This window comes from Orcinus orca, chromosome 5 (genome assembly GCF_937001465.1).
Source record: "Orcinus orca chromosome 5, mOrcOrc1.1, whole genome shotgun sequence".
Classification (NCBI taxonomy): domain Eukaryota; kingdom Metazoa; phylum Chordata; class Mammalia; order Artiodactyla; family Delphinidae; genus Orcinus; species Orcinus orca.
In genome coordinates, this window is record NC_064563.1 from 145,545,095 (window position 1) to 145,564,584 (window position 19,490).

At 51.4% G+C, this 19,490-nt stretch overlaps 1 protein-coding gene and 1 long non-coding RNA gene across 11 annotated transcripts in view; one reads left to right on the plus strand and one right to left on the minus strand.

Annotated features, from left to right (window-relative positions):
- On the minus strand, positions 1-19,059 carry ZBTB21 (zinc finger and BTB domain containing 21). 10 transcript variants are annotated; one of them, XM_033418365.2, is made up of 5 exons: positions 17,971-18,893; positions 17,423-17,512; positions 15,793-15,990; positions 1,081-7,410; positions 1-1,004 (listed from the first exon to the last, which is right to left on the minus strand). In XM_033418365.2, the coding sequence occupies exon 4, from the start codon at positions 7,396-7,398 to the stop codon at positions 4,243-4,245; it is 3,156 nt and encodes a 1,051-aa protein (XP_033274256.1). In that variant the 5' UTR covers positions 7,399-7,410; positions 15,793-15,990; positions 17,423-17,512; positions 17,971-18,893; the 3' UTR covers positions 1-1,004; positions 1,081-4,242. The 10 variants fall into 10 exon arrangements, with proteins under 10 accessions (XP_033274256.1, XP_033274255.1, XP_049566248.1 ...); XM_033418364.2 differs by lacking the exons at positions 17,423-17,512; positions 17,971-18,893 and adding an exon at positions 18,925-19,059; XM_049710291.1 differs by lacking the exon at positions 17,423-17,512 and having other exon boundaries at positions 18,231-18,893.
- The window catches only part of LOC125964514 (uncharacterized), a 24,657-nt gene continuing 23,166 nt past the window's right edge, over positions 18,000-19,490 (plus strand). Inside the window, exon 1 of the long non-coding RNA XR_007477584.1 lies at positions 18,000-18,139. This is a non-coding gene — a long non-coding RNA (uncharacterized LOC125964514). The remainder of the gene's footprint in view (positions 18,140-19,490) is intronic.

Here is a 19,490-nt window from a genome sequence, read left to right on the forward strand (position 1 = left end):
TTCAAAACAAAATACAGTACAAATTTATTGACTCCAATCAACCTTAGTCAAGATTTAAGCAAAGTAAACAGATAATTGGATACAAATAAGCAATGGCTTAACATTAGGTAGAAGTCCTATTTTACTATGAGTTTTCAGTCCAAAAAAGCTTATTCCTAAATAAAATTGAACAATGATTTCTCTGCTGAGGCGTATGACAACAAAATACACACAGTTATAAAGCAGCCACATCTGTTTTTCTTTTAGCAATAAGCATTCAATGAAAATTTTGAAACTGCCTTGGATTAATGTCGATAAGAAATTATCACCTTTTGAGAATTAGTATTAACCAAGTATAACTTTGTGGAAAATCTGGACAGCACTAATAAATGACTAAAGAGCACTGAATTCAACTGTTTTAAAGATTTACAGTAAAATACTTTGGTTCCCAAACGACTGTCTCTAAATGGAATTTTTTAAAAACCTGACATTGACTCATTTTTTCTCTTCCAGAATCTAAACACGGACAGTGAGTTTTCTCCCCAGTCACGTGGCAACGGGGCACCCTAGTGCACACAGCCGGGAAGCGCTGAGTGGGCACACCAAAAACTATGCGAACGCCAAGCTCCTTAAAGTGCTAAAGCCACAAGAGAAAAACCTATTTGTAAAACTTAAAAAAAAAGCCAGTGTTAAAGAACTTATTAAAGAATATGTGCTAGCATTATTTAAATCAATAATGCTTTTCACAATTATTGCAAAAAAAATCAGACACATCAGAAATTGATAAACTGACTCGTAACATTCCAATATTAATTAGTGCAATTTATAAAGAAACCTGTTATGAATGACATTATTTTTGCAGTAAGAAAATGAAAATAACTTTACTTCCTAAAGTTCCAGATTTTGGCTGTACACACACACATCCCTACACACACACACATCCCTACACACACACACACACATCCCTACACACACACACATCCCTACACACACACACGCGCGCACACACACACACACACACATCCCTACACGCACACACACACATCCCTACACGCACACACATCCCTACACACACACACGCGCGCACACACACACACTCACAGTTTGAGGGAACAAAGGCCGACTTGGATCAGTCCATTCCTGTCCCTCCCTCATCCGACCGTCCGGCTGGCCTGATTACACTTCTTTCCTCCACCAAAGGGCACATTTTATTCTTGTCTCAGTTTCTACTCTTAGCACCAATCGGTGCTGTGTGTGGATCAGACTATCACCGAGATTAAGTGCTGGGGCATATTTTTAAAGAGAAGGCCATGATGATCTGTTCCCAAACAGAAAACCAGGAGCCACATCCACCTCCCTACGAATGCAGACAACATCACTGTCGAACTGTCAGCTGTATATTCTGACAAAATTATAAACGCATACTAACCACAACTAGTTTTAAAGGTGAATATTCTATTACTCTTTAGATATTTTACCTGTAAAAAATGCACACGATTTGTTACCTCCATTGCTTACTTGGATAAAAACACACTTTCTGTGGTGTTCCTCCCTCCCCCAAATGAAGAAAACGATTCAATAACAAGTTTTCAATTAACAAAGAATATATTAAAACATCTGACATTCTTTCCACAATTGCATAAAAAAGCAGGCATCCTGAATACTTACAAGGAATAATGAGCTTTTTACATTCTCAAAAATTAATTACAATCAGAAAAAAACATCTTCAAGAATATCTTTACTAGCTAACGTGTTTCAGCAAGAAAAGGCCAACTTGTCTTATACCAAGTATTTGCCTACTGGCTGAGATAAACATTCTTAAACAAAACTTTACTGAATAAAGCAATTTATGTGTCTTTCATTATTTTACATCTTAACATTTAAAATAGTTAAATGAGTGGAAGCCTATTTTTTGACCACCAAAATAAACTCTTTCAGCCTGATGCTTTTAAGGTACAGTATAAAAAGTAATAGAAAAACCAGAACTGCCTTACAAATGTTTTTGGTTCAAAATTTTCTTTGAAATCTTATGCTCCTTGCCTAGACAAAAATGTGAACAAGACCAAACACTGGCAAGTTTTAAAATCTAACAGATATGCAGAGCCTATATTTAGATCAAAAATATTTTTTATTCATTAACGTTGTTAAAAAATCTTCAAAAATGTAGCATAAAGGTTCAAGTCCTGGGATCCTGAACTTACAACGCCAAGATCCCATGTATCGTGGAATTACTAACCCATCCTTCCACAGCCATAAGTAATGATCACTCTGAAGGAAACCGGCTTGTTTTGAAGTGATAGCTACCAGGACGTTCAGAGTAAGAAATACCACATTATACAGGCAGTGAATTCAAAGAACAGTAATCCATCACATAAAATCACGTTTTCGTTTTGTCTTTAAAATGCATAGATTTCTTCAAGACAACATAAAGATGGCAATAATCAATAACTGCAACTTGATTTGACTTTACTTTCTCCATCAAATTTAAGAACAAAAATAGGAAGTAACCATAGTTGGGGACTTTTGATAGTTTCCAAATGAAAGAATAAAAGGCAAACTTTCATATGTAATTTCTACAATGTACAAAGTCAGTTAAAATTTTATAAAAATGCTTGTGTTTCAATAAAAAATAAGAATCCCCTTCCTACCGTCGGTATGGAATGCGGGTTACGAGACTGGTGAGTAGACTTCTCTGCTGCTAGAGCACCAATTTAGGCACTCAGCAGATTACTCCTTAGTCACAGTAGTTGACTTTCTTATCTGAAAGAACAGCTTGCAAAAAAATTAATAAACCTGGAGGCTTAATCCATCATTACGTTGAAAGAACTTAGGGGTTTCAACAATATTTCTACTTTTATATAGCTCACTTCCCCACCCCTGCCAATGAAATAAACTTTTCCTTTTGAAACACCCCACTGAACTTTGGATTACACCCACCGAAAGGCTTTGAATTACAATTTACACAAAACAATAAAAAAGAAAAGAAGCCCAAGCCCTATGGGCCAAAATAAGTAGCAAACACTAATTTTGGACCCTTGATAGTACTTTAATACATATTTATGGAATATTAAGCAGTGACTTAAAGCATAATGGTCTCACTGTGGACATCTTACCACCATCAACTCCAAAAAATTCTACCAGAAATCACAAGACAGAGAGGCAGGAAAGCTGATTATTGTATATATTGTTCTTGAAAAGCATGTGGAGACTGCAGTGTGGCTTCTCCCTCTGCTTCAAGTGTCTGAGAGTAAACGATAATTTGGGATTTAGAGCAGCTGTACTCACTCCGGAGGCTTGGGATCTATGTAAATATATGTCCTGACCTTGTTACACTAATGTTAAATTCAAAATTTGTGCCATATGCTATCTTTGTTCTCTGTCCCCAATACACTGAGAGTTTCCATTTGTGACAGCGCAAACCAGAGGAAAGCAAACACGCACAGCCCCTCGATGCTGGTCTGAATTCAGAGCCGTGACGGAGCACGTTTGATTACCATGCCCGCCACTACCGAAGCTTTGGAAACCGACGTGGAGGGCTTCCAGAAATCTTAATGTTTTCATTTCCCAAGTCTTCCATCACTAATTATATGAAATGACCCAAGAGCAAGTTTTTGTTATTTTATAAAAATCTAAGTGTTACTATTGCTGATTTATATCTCACAATTTTCATACAAAAAAAAGTTCTCAATGACCACAAAATACCAAATATTTATTTTTATCAAGTGTCAGGATAACTTATTAAAGTTGAGGTTTATCATTTTTTATTGCTGAAGTATTCTAAGATCTTAATACTGCAAACTACTCCACTTCGATCCGATACGTTTTGGACTTACAAACACGGCTGAGATTTAACCAGAACTTAGGCGTCTTAAGAGAATCAAAAGAAGAAATACTTGAACAGTGTTTCACTAATTGCAAATCAGTAAAAACAAAAAAAACCCAAACCACCTCAAGTAAAAGATTATACTGATACCATGGAATGAGGAACCATGCACACGACCAAAAACAAATTTCAACAGTAACGAAGTCAAGCCATCCTGTGACCGTAGGTCCAGAAGCACAAGGTGTTTTGGAGTTTTTCTAGGTTGAGTAAGGACATTGCTGATTAACATCAGTTTCCCTCAAACTTATATTCAAGCATGACAGTTCGCAACCTTTATTACTCCTTTCGGAAAGATGTTTTGTTCCTTATGACACAGCTCACGGCACAGGCTGAAATCCGGCGAGGGGCTCCGGTCTCCTAGGAGCGAAGCGGGCGGCCTTTTAGCTGTGGGTTTGCTCGTGGCTCCAGAGACTGAACGCCGTCTTGAATGTCCTATGGCACAGCTTGCACATAAACTGTCTTTTAAACGTGATCGCCGAGAGGGGTGGCGCGTGGTAGAACAGCGTGTCTGACTCCCGAGCCGCGAAGAGCTTGTCGGCGCTGGGAGCCGGGTTCTCGGGCAAGCCCGTGGGGCTGTCGGGCTCCAGGGGCTGGATCTTGGGCAGCGGCGGGGGCAGAGGGGGCGGCGATGGGGAGCCAGTGGGGCCCGGGCCCACCTCGGGCTCCCTGTGCACCGGGTCCTCGGCGGCCTGAGCCATGTGGGACTGGAAGTGACTCCAGAGCCGGAAGTTGGTGCGGAAAGCCTTGTTGCAGACGTGGCAGATGAAGGGCTTCACGGAGCACAGCAGCTCCTGGTGCCGCTCCAGCTGCTTGGGCGCCGGGAAGGTCTTGCCGCACTTCTCGCATGGCCACAGGTCCTTGGGGGCCGCGCCGGGCTCGGGCGCCTCCTCCTCGGCCCCCTCCGCCGGCTCCTCTTTGACCTGGACCTTCAGCGGCCTGGAGAGGCTGAGGTCTTCGGGGAGGCAGGGCGCGTCTTCCGGGTCGAAGTTCACGGGCTCGGGGCCGCGGCCGCCCGCGGGGTCGTCTTCGGCGGCGGCGGCAGCAGCTGTGGCGGCGTCGGCCCGGCCGGGTTCGGGCAGGGCCTGTGGCCGGGTCGGGCCGCTGGCCTCACCGTTGAGGTCGGGCCGGGGCGGGGAGGCGCCTGCGGCCGGGGCCATGCTGTTCTGGTTGTGCACCTCCACCTGGTGCCGCCAGATACTGAAGGCCGACTTGAAGGTGCGCATGCACTCCAGGCAGGTCAGCTTGCGGTACTCGCACTTGCCCTCGTGTTCGCGCTTGAGCTCGGGCGAGAAGAACCTGAGGCTGCAGTAGGGGCACACGGTGGCCGTGCGGCACAGGCGCTCGTGGCTCCCCTGCTCTAGAAGAGAAGAGAGCTTGGCGTTACAGAGGCGGCACAGGTAGAGCTCTGAGCCGCCGCCCGCCGGGCCCCCGGGCGCCGCGCGCTCCCTGGGCCTGGTGGCCCTGCCGGCCCCGAGGGCCTTCTCTCCCGGGTGCATCTTCACGTGCTGCTTGAGCTGGGAGAGGAAGCGGTAGGCCTTCCCGCAGGCCGTGCACACGTACGCGCCCTTGGCCCGGGACCGCAGGCTCCTCTTGATGGCTTGCACGGGGGAGCTGCCGGGGCCCTGGAAGCCGGGCCGGCCGCGCCGCAGCTTCAGGATCAGGGCCTTCTTAATCTCCCGCTCCCTCACGATGTCGATCAGCTTCCTCTGGAATTTCTCGTCCAAAACGGCGTGCGAGCTGGCGGCCGGGGACGGGTTCTTCACGATGCCGTGCTGCGTCTGGCAGTGCGTCCACACTTTGAAGTTGGTGTGAAAGCGCTTGTGACAGATGTCGCAGGCGTAGGGCTTCTCGGGGTTGTGGTACATGTTCACGTGCCGGTGAAGGCCGGCCGTGGATCTAAAGATCTTAAGGCAGTGTTTGCATTTAAATTTTTTGTTTGGTCTCGCACCCTCCAGCTCACCGAATTCGTCCTTGCTCAAGTCAGAACCCGGGAAGTCGGCCTCGAGAAGAGGCGGGCTCGAGCGCTCCGCACGGGGGTCTCCCGCGCCCGGCGAGCCCCGGCCCTCGGCCTTCGGCTGCTTGGCCGGCAGCCTCCTGTCCGCCTGGAACCGCCTCTTGGCCGGGAGTCGGCTTGCGTCTTGCCGGTCGTCGTCCGCCTGCGGGACCAGGTCCCTCGTGGTGGCCGCAGCGTCCCCCACTGTGACACGGATGATGTCGCCGGGCTCCGGGGGACTGCGCGGCTCGGCCTTGACCCGCACCTCGGGCCCGGGGGCTGCCCCCGGCCGCTCCGCCGGCTGAGACGCGCTGAAGGACCGGAGGCGATGCGGCTGCGGGGCCGGGGCCCGGGCGTCGGGGGCCGCCGCCTCGCTCGCGTCCCTGGAGGATGGCCCCTGAGAGAAGGCGCCGAGCGAGCTCCCCGCCGCGTCGCCCGAGCCCGAGCAGGAGCCCTGCGGGGGCTGCAGGTCGGCGGCGGGCGCGAAGACGGGGACCTGGCTGTCCATTGACAGCGAGCGGCGGAGGAGGCTCTTGACGAGCGGGCCGCTCCTGTCCACGCCCTGGCCCCCGGGCACCGGCCCCCCGGCCGGGATCACCAGCCCCAGCCTGGAGTAGTAGAGCAGGTTCCTGTCCTCGCCCGGCCCGCCGCCCCGGCCCGCCTCCTTCAGCAGGAAGGGCGTCTCCGGGGCGCCGCGCAGAGACAGCACGGGCGGCCGCGGGCTCCGCAGTGCCAGCTCCACGGCCACGCCTCGGGGGAGCGGAGTGCTGGCGCCCGGCCTCTCGTCCGCGGCCCCCCGGTCCTGCGGGGGCTTCGGAGGCGGCGCCGCGCCCCGCTTGGCCAGGCCGCCTCGGCTCGGCTCCTCCGATGGCCCGGCGAGCTCGGGGGGCCTCGCGAGGCCCGCGGGGCCATCTTTCGGCCGACTCTTCTCAGCTGCTGCCACGTGGTGCGCTGTCTCCGTGGGCTTGGGACCGGGGGCCTTACTGGCGTTGGCCTGGACGGCGATGCCGGGGGAGGGCCGAGGAGGGTGGCTGAGGTCGGCTGGATTCTGACTCACGGTTTTCCCCTGGGCCTCGTTTCTACTTTGACAAACGATGACGCTTCTCTTCTGAGAACTGTTCTCATCGTCTTCAGTGAAGGGCTTCTTTCTGTTGGGACACGTTGGAAAGGGGGCCTGGGGCGTCTTAGAAGCGATGTTGGTCAGAAAGGAGATGCCCAGGCTGTAGCCTAGCTCCTGCACAGCAGCAAGGCTGCCTTTCTCCACAAATAAAGACGAAGAATAGATGTAGTTCAGCACGTTGTCGAAAGCATCTGGCTCGCAAAAGTCCAGCTGGAACACAGTCTGTGACCCGTTCTCCTGACTTGTGAACAAGCTCTGGAAGTACTCGCTGCTGGCGGCCAGGACGTTCTTATGCGCGCGGAACTTCTGGTCCCCCACGATCAGGAGCACGTCGCACAGCTGCCCTCTGAGGCGCTCCTCGTTGAGGGCGCTCAGGAGAGAGATGGCGTGGGCTGGGTTGATGTAGTGCAGCAGCCCCTCCATGCTCGGGCTCACCTGAAAGACAAACGTGCAGTCGCGTGAGCAGGGTGGCGGAAGCTCCCCAGACGAGGGCTGCTCGAGGGCCGGGAACGCCAGCTGTCTTCTCACAGGTGCCAGTGCCTAGCAGACTGTGGCCCAACACGAGGTTTCTGGATGAATAATCTTACTTAAGTAACAAGGAAAATATACAGAAACAAGTCTCATGGCTTAGGTAGGTCATCAGTCATTAAAACTGAAGGATTTTAAGCACTAAGGTCTGTAACAGGCATTTCCATACCAGCAAAAAGGCAGCTAGAACTTGGCAGGTACGTAGAGAAGCAATATTTGAAAACAAGGTTTATTATCCATATTTACGGCCCACATCCGTTTGAGGCTTAATTCTATTCTTCATTGGCTCAGAGAGTAAGTATGAAGTACCGAACCCCATGAAGTCCGTAATTCTGAAAGGAAAGCAGTTTTATTACTGAATATGATTAAACACAATGTGAATTAACAATAGGCTGTAAAGTAGAGGTCTCAAAAATAGGTAAGAGGCCTTCCCTGGTGGCACAGTGGTTGAGAGTCCGCCTGCCAATGCAGGGGACACGGGTTCGTGCCCCGGTCCGGGAAGATCCCACATGCCATGGAGCGGCTGGGCCCGTGAGCCATGGCCGCTGAGCCTGCGCGTCCGGAGCCTGTGCTCTGCAACGGGAGAGGCCAGAGCAGTGAGAGGCCCGCGTACCGCAAAAAAAAAAAAAAAAAAATTTAAAAAATAGGTAAGAATTTGGAAAGAGGAAAATCATTTGCTAATTACGATTGCATCAAAGTGTTTAGCAAAGGTTAGAAATATTAAAGAATAAAGAAGTTTGTTTTCTTTCTTATGCTAAACACCTTGCAATCTGAACACTATTTCCTTACCAAATTACACTTTCAACAATAGCACAGTAGAAGCTTTAGCCTGGATCTAGACTTAATTATACTAATTCTAAACTAAGGGGTTTGACTTGAGATTTCACTGAAACTCCCTTCAAATCTAAAGGTGAGATCTAAAGGCCTAGTGGGGGGCTGGTGGCGGGGGTGGGTGTCTGCCAAGAGGCTGGGGTTGAGATCCTCCCTTGTGGTCCACTAGCATCTCAGATTAGCAGGTCCCTCACGTGAGACAGTTAACAACTGTGCCCTCCTTTAGGGTTGCTGCGAAAATTACATGAGCCTGTATGTCATACCTAGTAAGGACTTGACAAATGTGCAATTAATTTTCAGAAACTGCAGGGTTAATAGATATTTAATTCAGCATAAAAGGGTCCAGATTAACCTCTGACGAAGATGAAGCCATTTCACACAGAGAGGACACCTGACTCTCCAAATCTGACACTTCCCTCAGGCTGCTGCTACGGTAATGTCTCGTCTCTGCTTGGTTTTATAATGCCATCTTGTTCTTTAAAATAGTTACGACATTTATTTTTTAATATAAAATGGATTCAGAGTAACTAAGACTATTTGGACAGTTTTATCATTCCCTAGAGGGTGAGCTAGAGATACACCAAACAAGGTACCCGCACGTTTGCAGGTTCTCCTCGGGCTTCACAGGACCAGGCTTTGCTGGTCAACTAGCCTCTGCGCTCTTCAGGAGAATCTGCAGGGAAGAGTTTCCCAGGCCACCACCTGGAGTGACCAAGCGTGATCTCCGGTCTTCCCACTGATCTGGCTCCTGTTGAGGTACTGACTCCATTTGACTGACCTGGAGACGTGACTTTGCTTCCAGAGACAACGCCTGGAGCCCGTCCACAGACAACTGCCTTGGTCAGCTTGTACCGAGCTGCGGTTCATTCTTGCCTGGCATCGCTTCACCTCCATGGTGAGTGCTTGAGAAGGAGATTGTCCCTTCCTTTTTTTTGATTAGCCATTTAAATTTCTCCCTTAATCCTACTATACTGTCTTTGTAATCACACATCTATTTATGTGCAAAGAAACCCCTGTCATCATTTACAGAGGTCAGCAGAGAAAAAAATAAGCTTATAATGCCACCCTCATAACTCAGCCGTGTTGTGAACACTATTTTTAGTGCAATTAATTTTTGAGACAGCTAGTTCAGATGCTGCCACAGGGAAAAACAGCAGATGCAGAATCAAAGGCTTGGACAAGTATTTTTCAAAAGGGTTTCTTAAAATCAATTTAGTGGTCTGAAGTGAACAACTGAAAAAAATGACTAGGGCAGAGTAGAAAAGTCCAAATGTCTCAAATGTAGTAAGGCTGACTACGATCTCGTGAAACTTTCACAAGTTATACGCATACATTTCCACACATGTAAGCCGGCACTGGGGTGAGATGTACAGTGGTCCCTCAGTATCTGCAGGGGATGGGTTCCAGGAAGCCTGCGGATACCAAAATCCACAGATGCTCAAGTCCCTTATATAAAATGGTGTAGTATCTGCATATAACCTACGCACATCCTCCCATATACTTTAAATCATCTCTAGATTACCTGTGGGTCAGAGTTAAGACAGTCTGAAGGTCAGTGCTCTAAGCTAATCAACCTCTCTGAGCCTCAGTCTTCCCCACTGTAAAGCAGGGATAATAATGTTACTGTGAGAATCAGGAAAGAAAACCATAATCGCTACCATTTATTCAGCACCTATAACATACTACAAATTTTACCAGAACTTCACGTCATTCACCTATTCACTCACTCAACAAAGTGACATTTCAGAAGGCTTGAAGGACGCAAGGATGAGCCATAAGGATCACTGAGGGAAGAGCATATAGGCATAGGGAAGAGACGAGGTAACAGCAGGGCTGGAGCAGAGCTGAAGCAGCCGTGGATGATGACACTGAAGGAGCTTGGGGAGACACTGTGCAGGGCTGGGGGGACCACCGGAGGGACTGCACTTTTTACCAGGGCAGCTGTTGGAAGATTCTGAGAAGAGGAATGACAACAACCTGAATTTTGTTTCAGAAAGATTCCTCTGGCTTTGTTGCAAAGAATGGACCATGGGAGAGGGTGTAAGCTGGGAAGTCAGCTAGGAGTCCACCGCATTGATGCAGGTGAGACAGGACAGTGCCTGGACCAGCGGGGCAGCGGTGGAGGTAAAGACAGTCATTAGGATTTCTAACGGACTGACTGCAGAGGGTAAGAAGGTGAGGAGGTAAGGGTGTCTCCAAGGTTTCTGCCAGAACTGGAAGGATGTCCTTACTTGAGATGAAGCTTGAAAAATTGGTTCAGACTTTTTTCAGGAATTCAGTTTAGATATTCTAAATGTGAGCAGGAACCTGGTAATCAATGTACCCTTCACGGGCATCCTTTCCTGCTTCACTTCCCCTGCAAACTTTTTTTTTTTTTTTTTTTTTTTTTTTGCGGTACGCGGGCCTCTCACTGCTGTGGCCTCTCCCGTTGCGGAGCACAGGCTCTGGACGTGCAGGCTCAGCGGCCATGGCTCACAGGCCCAGCCGCTCCACGGCATGTTGGATCCTCCCGGACCGGGGCACGAAGCCACGTCCCCTGCATCGGCACGCGGACTCTCAACCAGTGCGCCACCAGGGAAGCCCTCCCTGCAACCTTTCTTATGCTTCCTGGGATCACTTCCCAAATAAACATCTACACTTGAATCCTTGTCTCAGGGTCTGCTTTTGGGGGAACCCCAACTAAGAAACCAAGCGACTGTGTGAGGACTAAACCAAGTGAGATTTTCTACATCCCTGGACACGAAGCAACGCTAATGCACATATCATCCGCTCCCTATTCCTACAGGCCAAGAAACCCGCATTTTCTCACTGTTCATTGTTGGGAAAAGTTTCCTTCTTTTTCTTCCTTCAAATTATCATGACCTCTATTTTTGTTCTAAGTAACTGCTTCTAATCCCTAAACCACAGGCTTCCATACTTTTTGAATGAAACAGGAAATTAGGGAAAAATAAGTCACTGAGAGTTGAGTTGTAAGAGGAATGGTCTCCGTCCCTGAAAAGTATTTGGAATTTAAAACCATTCATTCGCCTCTAGCCTTAATTTATAGTCATCATCGAGAGCGCCTGCTTGAGAAGTGGCTAAGCATGTCCAAATTCCTGATAACAGTGCAGAACAGCTCCAGGTACTGATTTTTCCATACCATTCCCGAGACACTGATTGGGCACGAACAGCAGCTGACATCTGAGCGCTTGCTCTGCCACGCAGCCCTGTGAACAGTTTTCAGGCTTTAACTCAATATTTACACCAACCCTAGGAGGTAGTACCATCATTATCCCCATTTTACAGTTGAGAAAACTGAGGCGCACAGGGTTAAGGCTATGTGCCTGAGGCTCAAGTTTGCACAGACAGTCAGGGGCACAGCAGAATTCACACCAGGTGACCTGGCGCTGGAGGCCATGCTCTTCACCTGCATACCGTACCTTTTAATTCCCACATAAACATCTGAGCTAGGTACTGCCATCATCCCTGTTTTACAAATTAGGAAACCGAGGCATCGAGAGGTCAGGTAGTGTGCCTAAGGTCACCCAGTCAGTTAATTGTGGGGCTGGGAGTCGGGCCCCAGAGCCTGGACTCTTGGTCATCACGTTACACACTTCTCATGGTTGGGCACCGGTCTAGTATGTGCTAGAACTGGCCAGACAGGGAGGGTGGCAGCCTGACAAGCATGGTCCTGCCTTACAGCTCCTGGCCTTGCATGGGAACGGGGAAGTCAAACCACCACACACTCCGGTGTGCCAAGCACCTGGCGGCAGGGCGCAGAGGTACAGGTGGAGTACAGGTGATGGCACTGGGTCCAGGTGAGAGGAAGGTCAGGGAAGGGATTCTACAAAAGAAGTGTCCTGAACAGGCAGGACTCAGAAAATATGGGCGTCAGGAAGGAAGGGTGAAGGACACTTCAAGGACAGGAGCAGTGTGTTCAGTACAGAGCCAAGGCCAAGTGCCTGGCTGGAGCAAAAGACACACGTAGGGGAGGGCGGGTCATGAGGCTGGGGAGGGGGTGGAGGCATGAGGCCCCCGGAGCAAAATTAAGGCCCCCCAAGGGTCGTCGGATGACAGTGACCTCTCCCATCCTCTTCAGGAGCCCAGGACAAGGGCTCTCGGTGTCTGGGGTGACAGGAGCACACAGTGCAGACTCCTCTCCTTCACGCAGAGGCCCTTGCTTTTACCTTTTAATTCAATCATCAAAGCTTAACAATGGCCCCTTTCCTGGTTTAGCTGCAAACAATTAACATTTTGGACTTCTGTGTTTTAATGACACAGTAGGTATATTGATTGAGCTTCACAACTTCATTAAAAATATAAAATGCTACACTAAGAACGCAGGCAAAAACGGGGGTGAGAATCATGACTGCTGCGTGTCATGACATAATCCAGAAAACCTTTTGTAGCTGGTGGATGTGCAGACTGAACGCTCAAAGCCGCGTGCCTGTCTGCTCTGCAGCCTCAGGGGAGGCCAGCTTTCGTGCTGGAGGTACCTTCTCCTCCATAAATCTGCTGGGTCATCAAACTCCAATCTCTCGTGGACACTCAGGACCTCTGACTCACGGAGGACAGAGCATCCCAGGTCTGAAGGCTCTGACGTGGACATGTGCGCTGTCGCTGCATCCCTGGCCCCTCCTGCCCACTGCTCGTCTGCATGAGCCTCCAGCGCCCAAGCTCCCGCCACCACTCAGTCACGGTGGAAACCTTGGTGCTCTTACAAGAAAAGTGGGTGAAACATGGACGAAAAGGTCCCTCTACCATAGAAGAGGCTGGGAGGAAACCCCCGGGGAAACCAGCTCCTGAAGCGGGCCGGGCTTGCCTTCCACTTGGGTCCCTGCACACAAGTATCTCCCCAAACTCTGCCTAAATTGTTTCTATTTCATGTTGTTTCCTGATATTTCAAATGAGAGAATCTTTATACAGTTAACAATTCATGGCCGTCACTGCAGCTCCACGGGAAAGACTGTCAAATGAGTCTACTTGTCTCAAATCCTGGCTTTGCCACCTATTAAGTATGTAACCTCGTAAAGATCACTCAACCTGAGCACACGTTTCCTCAACCTGTTCAATGGGGCTAACACTGCCCACCGCGCAGGATTCTTACGAAGAACAAAAGGCGCCGTATGTGTGCGAGCTCCTGGTGCATGTGGTGTTTCCCGTCTGCATGCGGGCACTCTACTTCTCTTCCTCCTTTCCTGAACGTTTCCACGGTAGGACAGACATGTGAGACTAAACATAACGAAGCATACGAAAAGTGCCGAGAAGACTGTTTACAGGAAGCAGTTACTTTGGCCGAGGGGTGGGAGGGTCGATGAGTGAACGGTGGGGACCTGCGGGAAGATGGGGGACTCATTGCTTACCGGACAATTATAATGATATCAATACTACAGGTTCCACTCTTCACCATTCTACCATAGATACTTTCCAGAAACATGCATCTAATAGTGCCAGGGCTTAAAAACTCCAGAAGCCCCTGGCCTGAATGAAGTTCCAATTCCCTAGAATGGCTGCGGCGCACTTCACAACTGGATTCCAGAAAACTATTTCATACCACCGCCTCAAAGTCCTCAGGTACCGAGTGCTAAGAGGGGCAGGGAATTCATATCTTAATATAACGTAATTCAGTGCAAATAATTCCCTCTTTATACCAACTGTAGGAAGTTACGATTTTTAAGGAGATGGAGGAAAGTAGGCAGTTCTGGACTATAGAACATTCCAGGGATATAAACAGAAGCAAAGCAGAGCTAGACACTCGGATAGAAGGACATCAGGAGGTGAACAGTGGGCGCAGAAGGGGAGATGAGAAGGGACCAAATAACCTCACAGCAGCTTTCGAGTTTTGGAGACGAACACTCAGGCTGGTATCAGAGCTAAGGTACACTGTAAATCAAACTTGCTCCAAGACCAGCCCACAAAACCCTTACTCCAGTTCTATAGGAAAATCTCTCTTTAATCCAAAACATTAACGTGAAACTGAACTCCGGGCACACAAGCCTTTGGAATGCTGGAGATCGCTTATATAGCCCTAACCATGACACCGGGAGAAAGAAGGAATGCATATAACACAAAGCAAACACGTAGTTAGAAAAACAAAGCATCTGCATTTGGCTTCGGAATATAAACACACACCCCGCTCACTCCCAAACCGTCACCTCTGGGTCTGGCCGGACTCTGTCCATTTGATTTTACTATGAGATGGTGGCAGGCAGTCAGCTCTGAGTTTACATCTCATCGTGGCTCACTTGGAGACAACGCAGATGTCCAGACATCCTCGAAAGCGCCTGGGCATTCAAAGCCAGCCTCGCTGATCTGACCCTTCAAGAGCAGCGATGTCAGCCCCTTGGACCCCATCTCACCACAGGTTTTGTGTGGAGAGGAGGTCTGATTTGGTCTTAGGGTGTGCGCGCCCCCTCACCCAGCAGAACGCAGCCTGGTTAACAGAGCAGCCTCCTGTTGTGCCCCTCCTGCTGGAGCACCCCCGTCCCGAGGAGTCTGAGGCGCTGTGCTCCCCTCGCTCAGGACTGGGCACACAACCAATGCCCAGCCCATTAGAAACTTTCTCCTTTGGAATATGGGCTGAGAACAACAAAGGCAGCAACTAGCGGAGCTGATTTATCTCAGCCCTGGCCTGGAAGTGCAGCCTGCAGTGCCCGCTACACGGGCTCCTGCAGTTACCTTGGTCTTCGTCCTTCCCGGCCCAATTCTTTGTCTTTCCTTCAATGTCAAGAGCAGCCCTCTCTCTACCTTTCAATTTCTTCTTCTATTCAAGCTGGCCTGGCAGTTTCTGCTCTTGTCACTAAAGGACCCTGACTAATAGATTTCCAAGTGGTACTCGTCCTTCCTATCATGGCCTCCAAATCCACCTTGACTGAGCTTCCGAAAGCAAAACTCTGATCGTCCGCTGGACGCACACATTAGGTATTACCATTATGAACTCAGCTTCTTTACCGAGCTCCTATTACAGGCAAGGCACAGACAGACACAGGTGAAATACAGGGTCGCACAGAACAGACAAGGCCCCCGCTTTCCAGTGGGGTAAATCAGACGATGAACAGGGAAACAAGTAAAAAAAGATAACTTCTGACTGTGCTGAGAGCTACAATGGAAATAAATAGGAAGCTATGACGGGGGGTAGGGAACCAGAGTTTGGAGGGGATGGTCGGGAAATGCCTCGATGTGACAGTTTAGCTGAGACCTAAGACCTGACTAAAAAGAAATAAAATGATAAAAACGATGGTTCTCCATTAGGTTAAAATGAAAAACTTTAAAAACATGGACTTCAAGGCTCTGTAAATCTGGTTTCAAACTACTTTTAAAATTTTCTTTCCTTTAGTTATCGCCTCGTGATAACTTCCTGCTTCAGATACTTTGTCTCTGAGACACCACCCGCAGGTCTTGCTTCTCCTGTCACCCAATCTGCAATGTCCCAGACCCCCCGCCCCCGCCCCCGCCCCCACTCAGCTGAACGTTACTCACCCTTCAAAGCTCAGCTCAAGGCCATTTCCTCCATTAAGCCTTCGGTCGTGGGCTGGACTGTCCCCAGCGATTCCTAGGTCGAAGTCCTAACCCCCAGCACCTCAGAATGTAAGCGTACGTGGAGACAGGGTCTTCTAAGAGACCGTAGGTTGTAATGAGGCCTTAAGGGTGGGCCCTAATCCAACGTGACTGGTGCTCCTGTAAGAGGTGGAGAGAAGGACACAGACACAGAGAGAAACTATGTGAAGACAGAGAAGATGACGGTCCACAAGCTGAGGGCTCGGGAGAAATCAAGCCTGCCAGAGCCTTCATCTTGGCCTTCTAGGCTCCAGAATTGTGGGAAATACATTGCTGGTGTTCAGGGCCCCCAGTCTGTGGTGCTCTGTTACGGCAGCCCTAGCTAACTAATATACACACCTTCCTCGACCACTGCAGTTTGTAACGAGCAAACGCCTTTCAACTGCAGCATTACAGAGGGACGCCATTTACGCAGTGTTTATTCAGTGCCGAATACTGTAAGTTGTCTGTCTCCCCAGCAGAAATGTAAAAGCTATTTAAGGACTAGGAATCTATTCAATGTCTTTTGACACTCTTCACAATGCCCAACGTGGTGTCTCACACAACAATAAGTATCTGTTGATTTTTCTGTACTCTGACACCGATCAGATGCAGGAGTGGAGACCGTGCCTTTTGTTTTCCTAAAGCAGAGCTGGTCCCACCGGTGCCCTTTAGAATACTACATTGATTTCTCTATTCCTCCCTAGATAAAATGCAAACTCTACGACTGGCATGCAAGAGTCTTCATATTCTGATCACAGTTCGTCTCTCCACCCTTACTGGACAGCATGAGGGTGAGCGTCTACCCTACAAACTTGCACACCCAATTCCCACCGACTGTCTTTCTTACCTTTCCTTTACTTGGCTAACCTCTACAGAAAGATCCAGCTCAAACGTCACCATCTCTACAAAGCTCTAGTGATGTGCTCCTGGCCAGTAGCTCAGCCATCTAAGCTACCACAGTACTTCGTCCCCTCTGCAATAACACATCTATTTTGAATGATCGGCCTTTATATCTACCCTCTCATGAGAGTCCTTAGAAGGAAGAAGCCTGTTGTCAGCTGTGTGTTCCTAATGCTTAGTGCAGGCCCAGCAGGTGCCTGAAGAGAGAAACCATTACCAAGGCTCGAGGCCTGGGCTGGCGCATCTCTGCTGCTCCAGCATCCGGCACAGATAGCGGCGCATGGCCGTGGTCTTCGCTTTGTGCGTGAGTGCCTGTGGCCTTAATTGCTACCGGCCTATGACTTCCAACTCTGTATCCCTGCTGAGGCTTCTCGGGACTCGTCCATCACAGGACAGCCCTCTTGTCCAGGATGGTACCTAGGACCCTACCCTCCCACATCTGCCGGTCCCCACGTATTTCCTGTTTAGTTCGGTGTGCTGCCAGCCAGCAGGTCTCCCAAACTGGAAACCTCTTCTCTTTCCTTTCTAGCCAGTGCCCACCGCCCGTCAAGCCTTGCTCGTGGTCAGCTCTGGCGTCTGCTCTCCTCACCCCCGCTGGCTTTGGTCCCTCTGGTCGTCTCCCCTCACCCAGAGACCCTCTCAATACCCTGGCTCCTCTCCTGTTACACACCTAACACGCCCTGCCATGAACACGGTCAGGTTCCTCAAGGGCAGGGGTCATATCCTTTGCAACTTTTATTTCCAGAGAATGAAGCACATTCTACACCGAACAGTGTAAAAAGGAAGAATAAATTAGATGCAACGTTATTTTGAAGTGAACCAATGCCCCCCATGTCTACTTTCTTTTTACCATTGATATTTACTGGTACTCATATTTAAACGTCATGACTATTAGTCATTAAGGTGGATGAAGGATTTACTCCAAGCACCAGCGGGTAAAAGTTTTCAAAAGTAACTGTCAACGAGAAGCCTTTCTGACACGGATTAACCCACTTTCTTCCGAACAAGGAATCAGACCACAACGCAGGCTCCCCATGGATGACGCAGGGTCACCGCTGTCAGCAGTCCTGGATGCTGCGCAATACCTGGCGCCCTCAGATGCCGGGCGTGAGCGGGGCTGGTGGCTCCCGCCCTAAGACCCCCAGGGCGCTGTGCACTGCGCGGGCTCCGGTCACCGCTTCCCCCACCTCCCACTGCCAGGCCGCCCCGCTGGAGAACCTGTCTCTACGGTCACCCCTCTGAACGGTGCTGCCGAAGCGGCGTCCTCCAGAACCGCGCGGCGCTGCGGTCGGAGCGCGCAGCAACCCGGGTGGAGGGCCGGGACCGAGGGGCGCTCCCGCGGTCACAGCCATGCTCTCCCGTACGGGGGCCAGTGAACGCGCGCCAGGTAAGCGGTCTGGGCGAGAAAAGATCTCGGGGAGTCCGGCCCGCGGAGGTCTCTGGGCGGGGGTCTCCAGCGCGGCCGGTCGGCAACCTACGCCTCCGGCTGCAGGTTTCAGACGGGGGCTTTCCCGAGAGGCGGGGGAGGCGCTCCGCATTCCAGCAGAGACGCTCGGGGCCAGCGCTGGAGAGTCGGGGAGACCGGTCCTCCCGGGGGTCTGCGGGGGGCCGGCCAGGAGGCAGGCGAGGCGGGGCAAGCAGTCCACTCGGGTCAATGGTTGGATGCGCCGACGGCCGCTAGGCGGGGCTCGAGGGCCGGTGGGGCGGGGGCGCGGGCCGCGGCAGGTGCGGGGGTCCCCCGGCCCCGCAGCTTCCGCGTACGCCCGCGCGCCCCGGCAGACACCAGCCGGCCTCTACGCCTGCCCGGGATGGAGCACGCGCCCGCGGCCGGAAGGCGCCCCAACCGCCCGGCGCAAGGGCACCGGGCCCGGCGAGGGAAGCCCAGTGAGGGACGGAGCGTGCGCAGTGGCGAGGGCGAGGCCAAGTGCGGGCAAGGAGCATGCGCAGTGTGAAGGCACAACGAGCTACGTGGGAGCCCAGGGCATGCTCGGTGAGAGCCGGGCCCGGCGCACGCGCAGAAGCGCTCCGAGCCCGCAACCCGCCGGCGGAGAGAAAAAGGAGGAGAGAAATCACCTCAGAGTTACGTCAGGAAAGGCCGCGTTTTGCGGGGAGGCTGTGGCCTCCCACGGGCCCCGCAGTTCTCCTAGGGCCAGGGGCCTGACAGTTACTCACCGGTCTTCAGCCCCGAGGCAGACGCCAGGCCCCTTCCCGCTCACACTCGACTCGCGCGCGCCGCAGCCGCCGCTGCCGCTGTGATTCCATCCATCTTGAATTTGACGTCATCCCACACCAGGGATGAGGTCATCGCAGGCAGCGCTCGTCACGTGCGCGGCCCTGTGATTGGCCGCCAGGCGCCGGGGGGCGGGGCGAGGGCGGTGCGCGGCGCGGGGGGCCGGGCGGGGGCGGGGGCGGGCCCGATGGCAGGCGGCTGGCCGCCACCGCCGCCGCGTCCTGCCGCGCGCGCCTTCCGCCCGGTGTTCCTCCTCCTGAGCCGCACGCGCCGGCGTCCTCCCCCCGCTCGAGGCGGGGCGCGCCTCCCCCGTGGGCTGCCCTGATGGGAGGCGGCGGCGGCTGGAGGGGCGCGTATCGCGGAGGCGCGGACCGCGCTCTGCCTGGCGGTCCCGGTGGGTTTGGCGCCGCGGGGACACGCGCCGGTGGGCTCGCCGGGTGGTGCCCCTTCCCGGTCCGGTGCGCTGCGGCGGCGCCTCCGCTCGGCCGTCGGAGGACTGTTTTCCGAC

Excerpts from the sequence above, each read along its gene's own strand:
- ZBTB21 (XM_033418364.2), bottom strand. The coding sequence starts at position 7,398 with ATGGAGGGGCTGCTGCACTACATCAACCCAGCCCACGCCATCTCTCTC.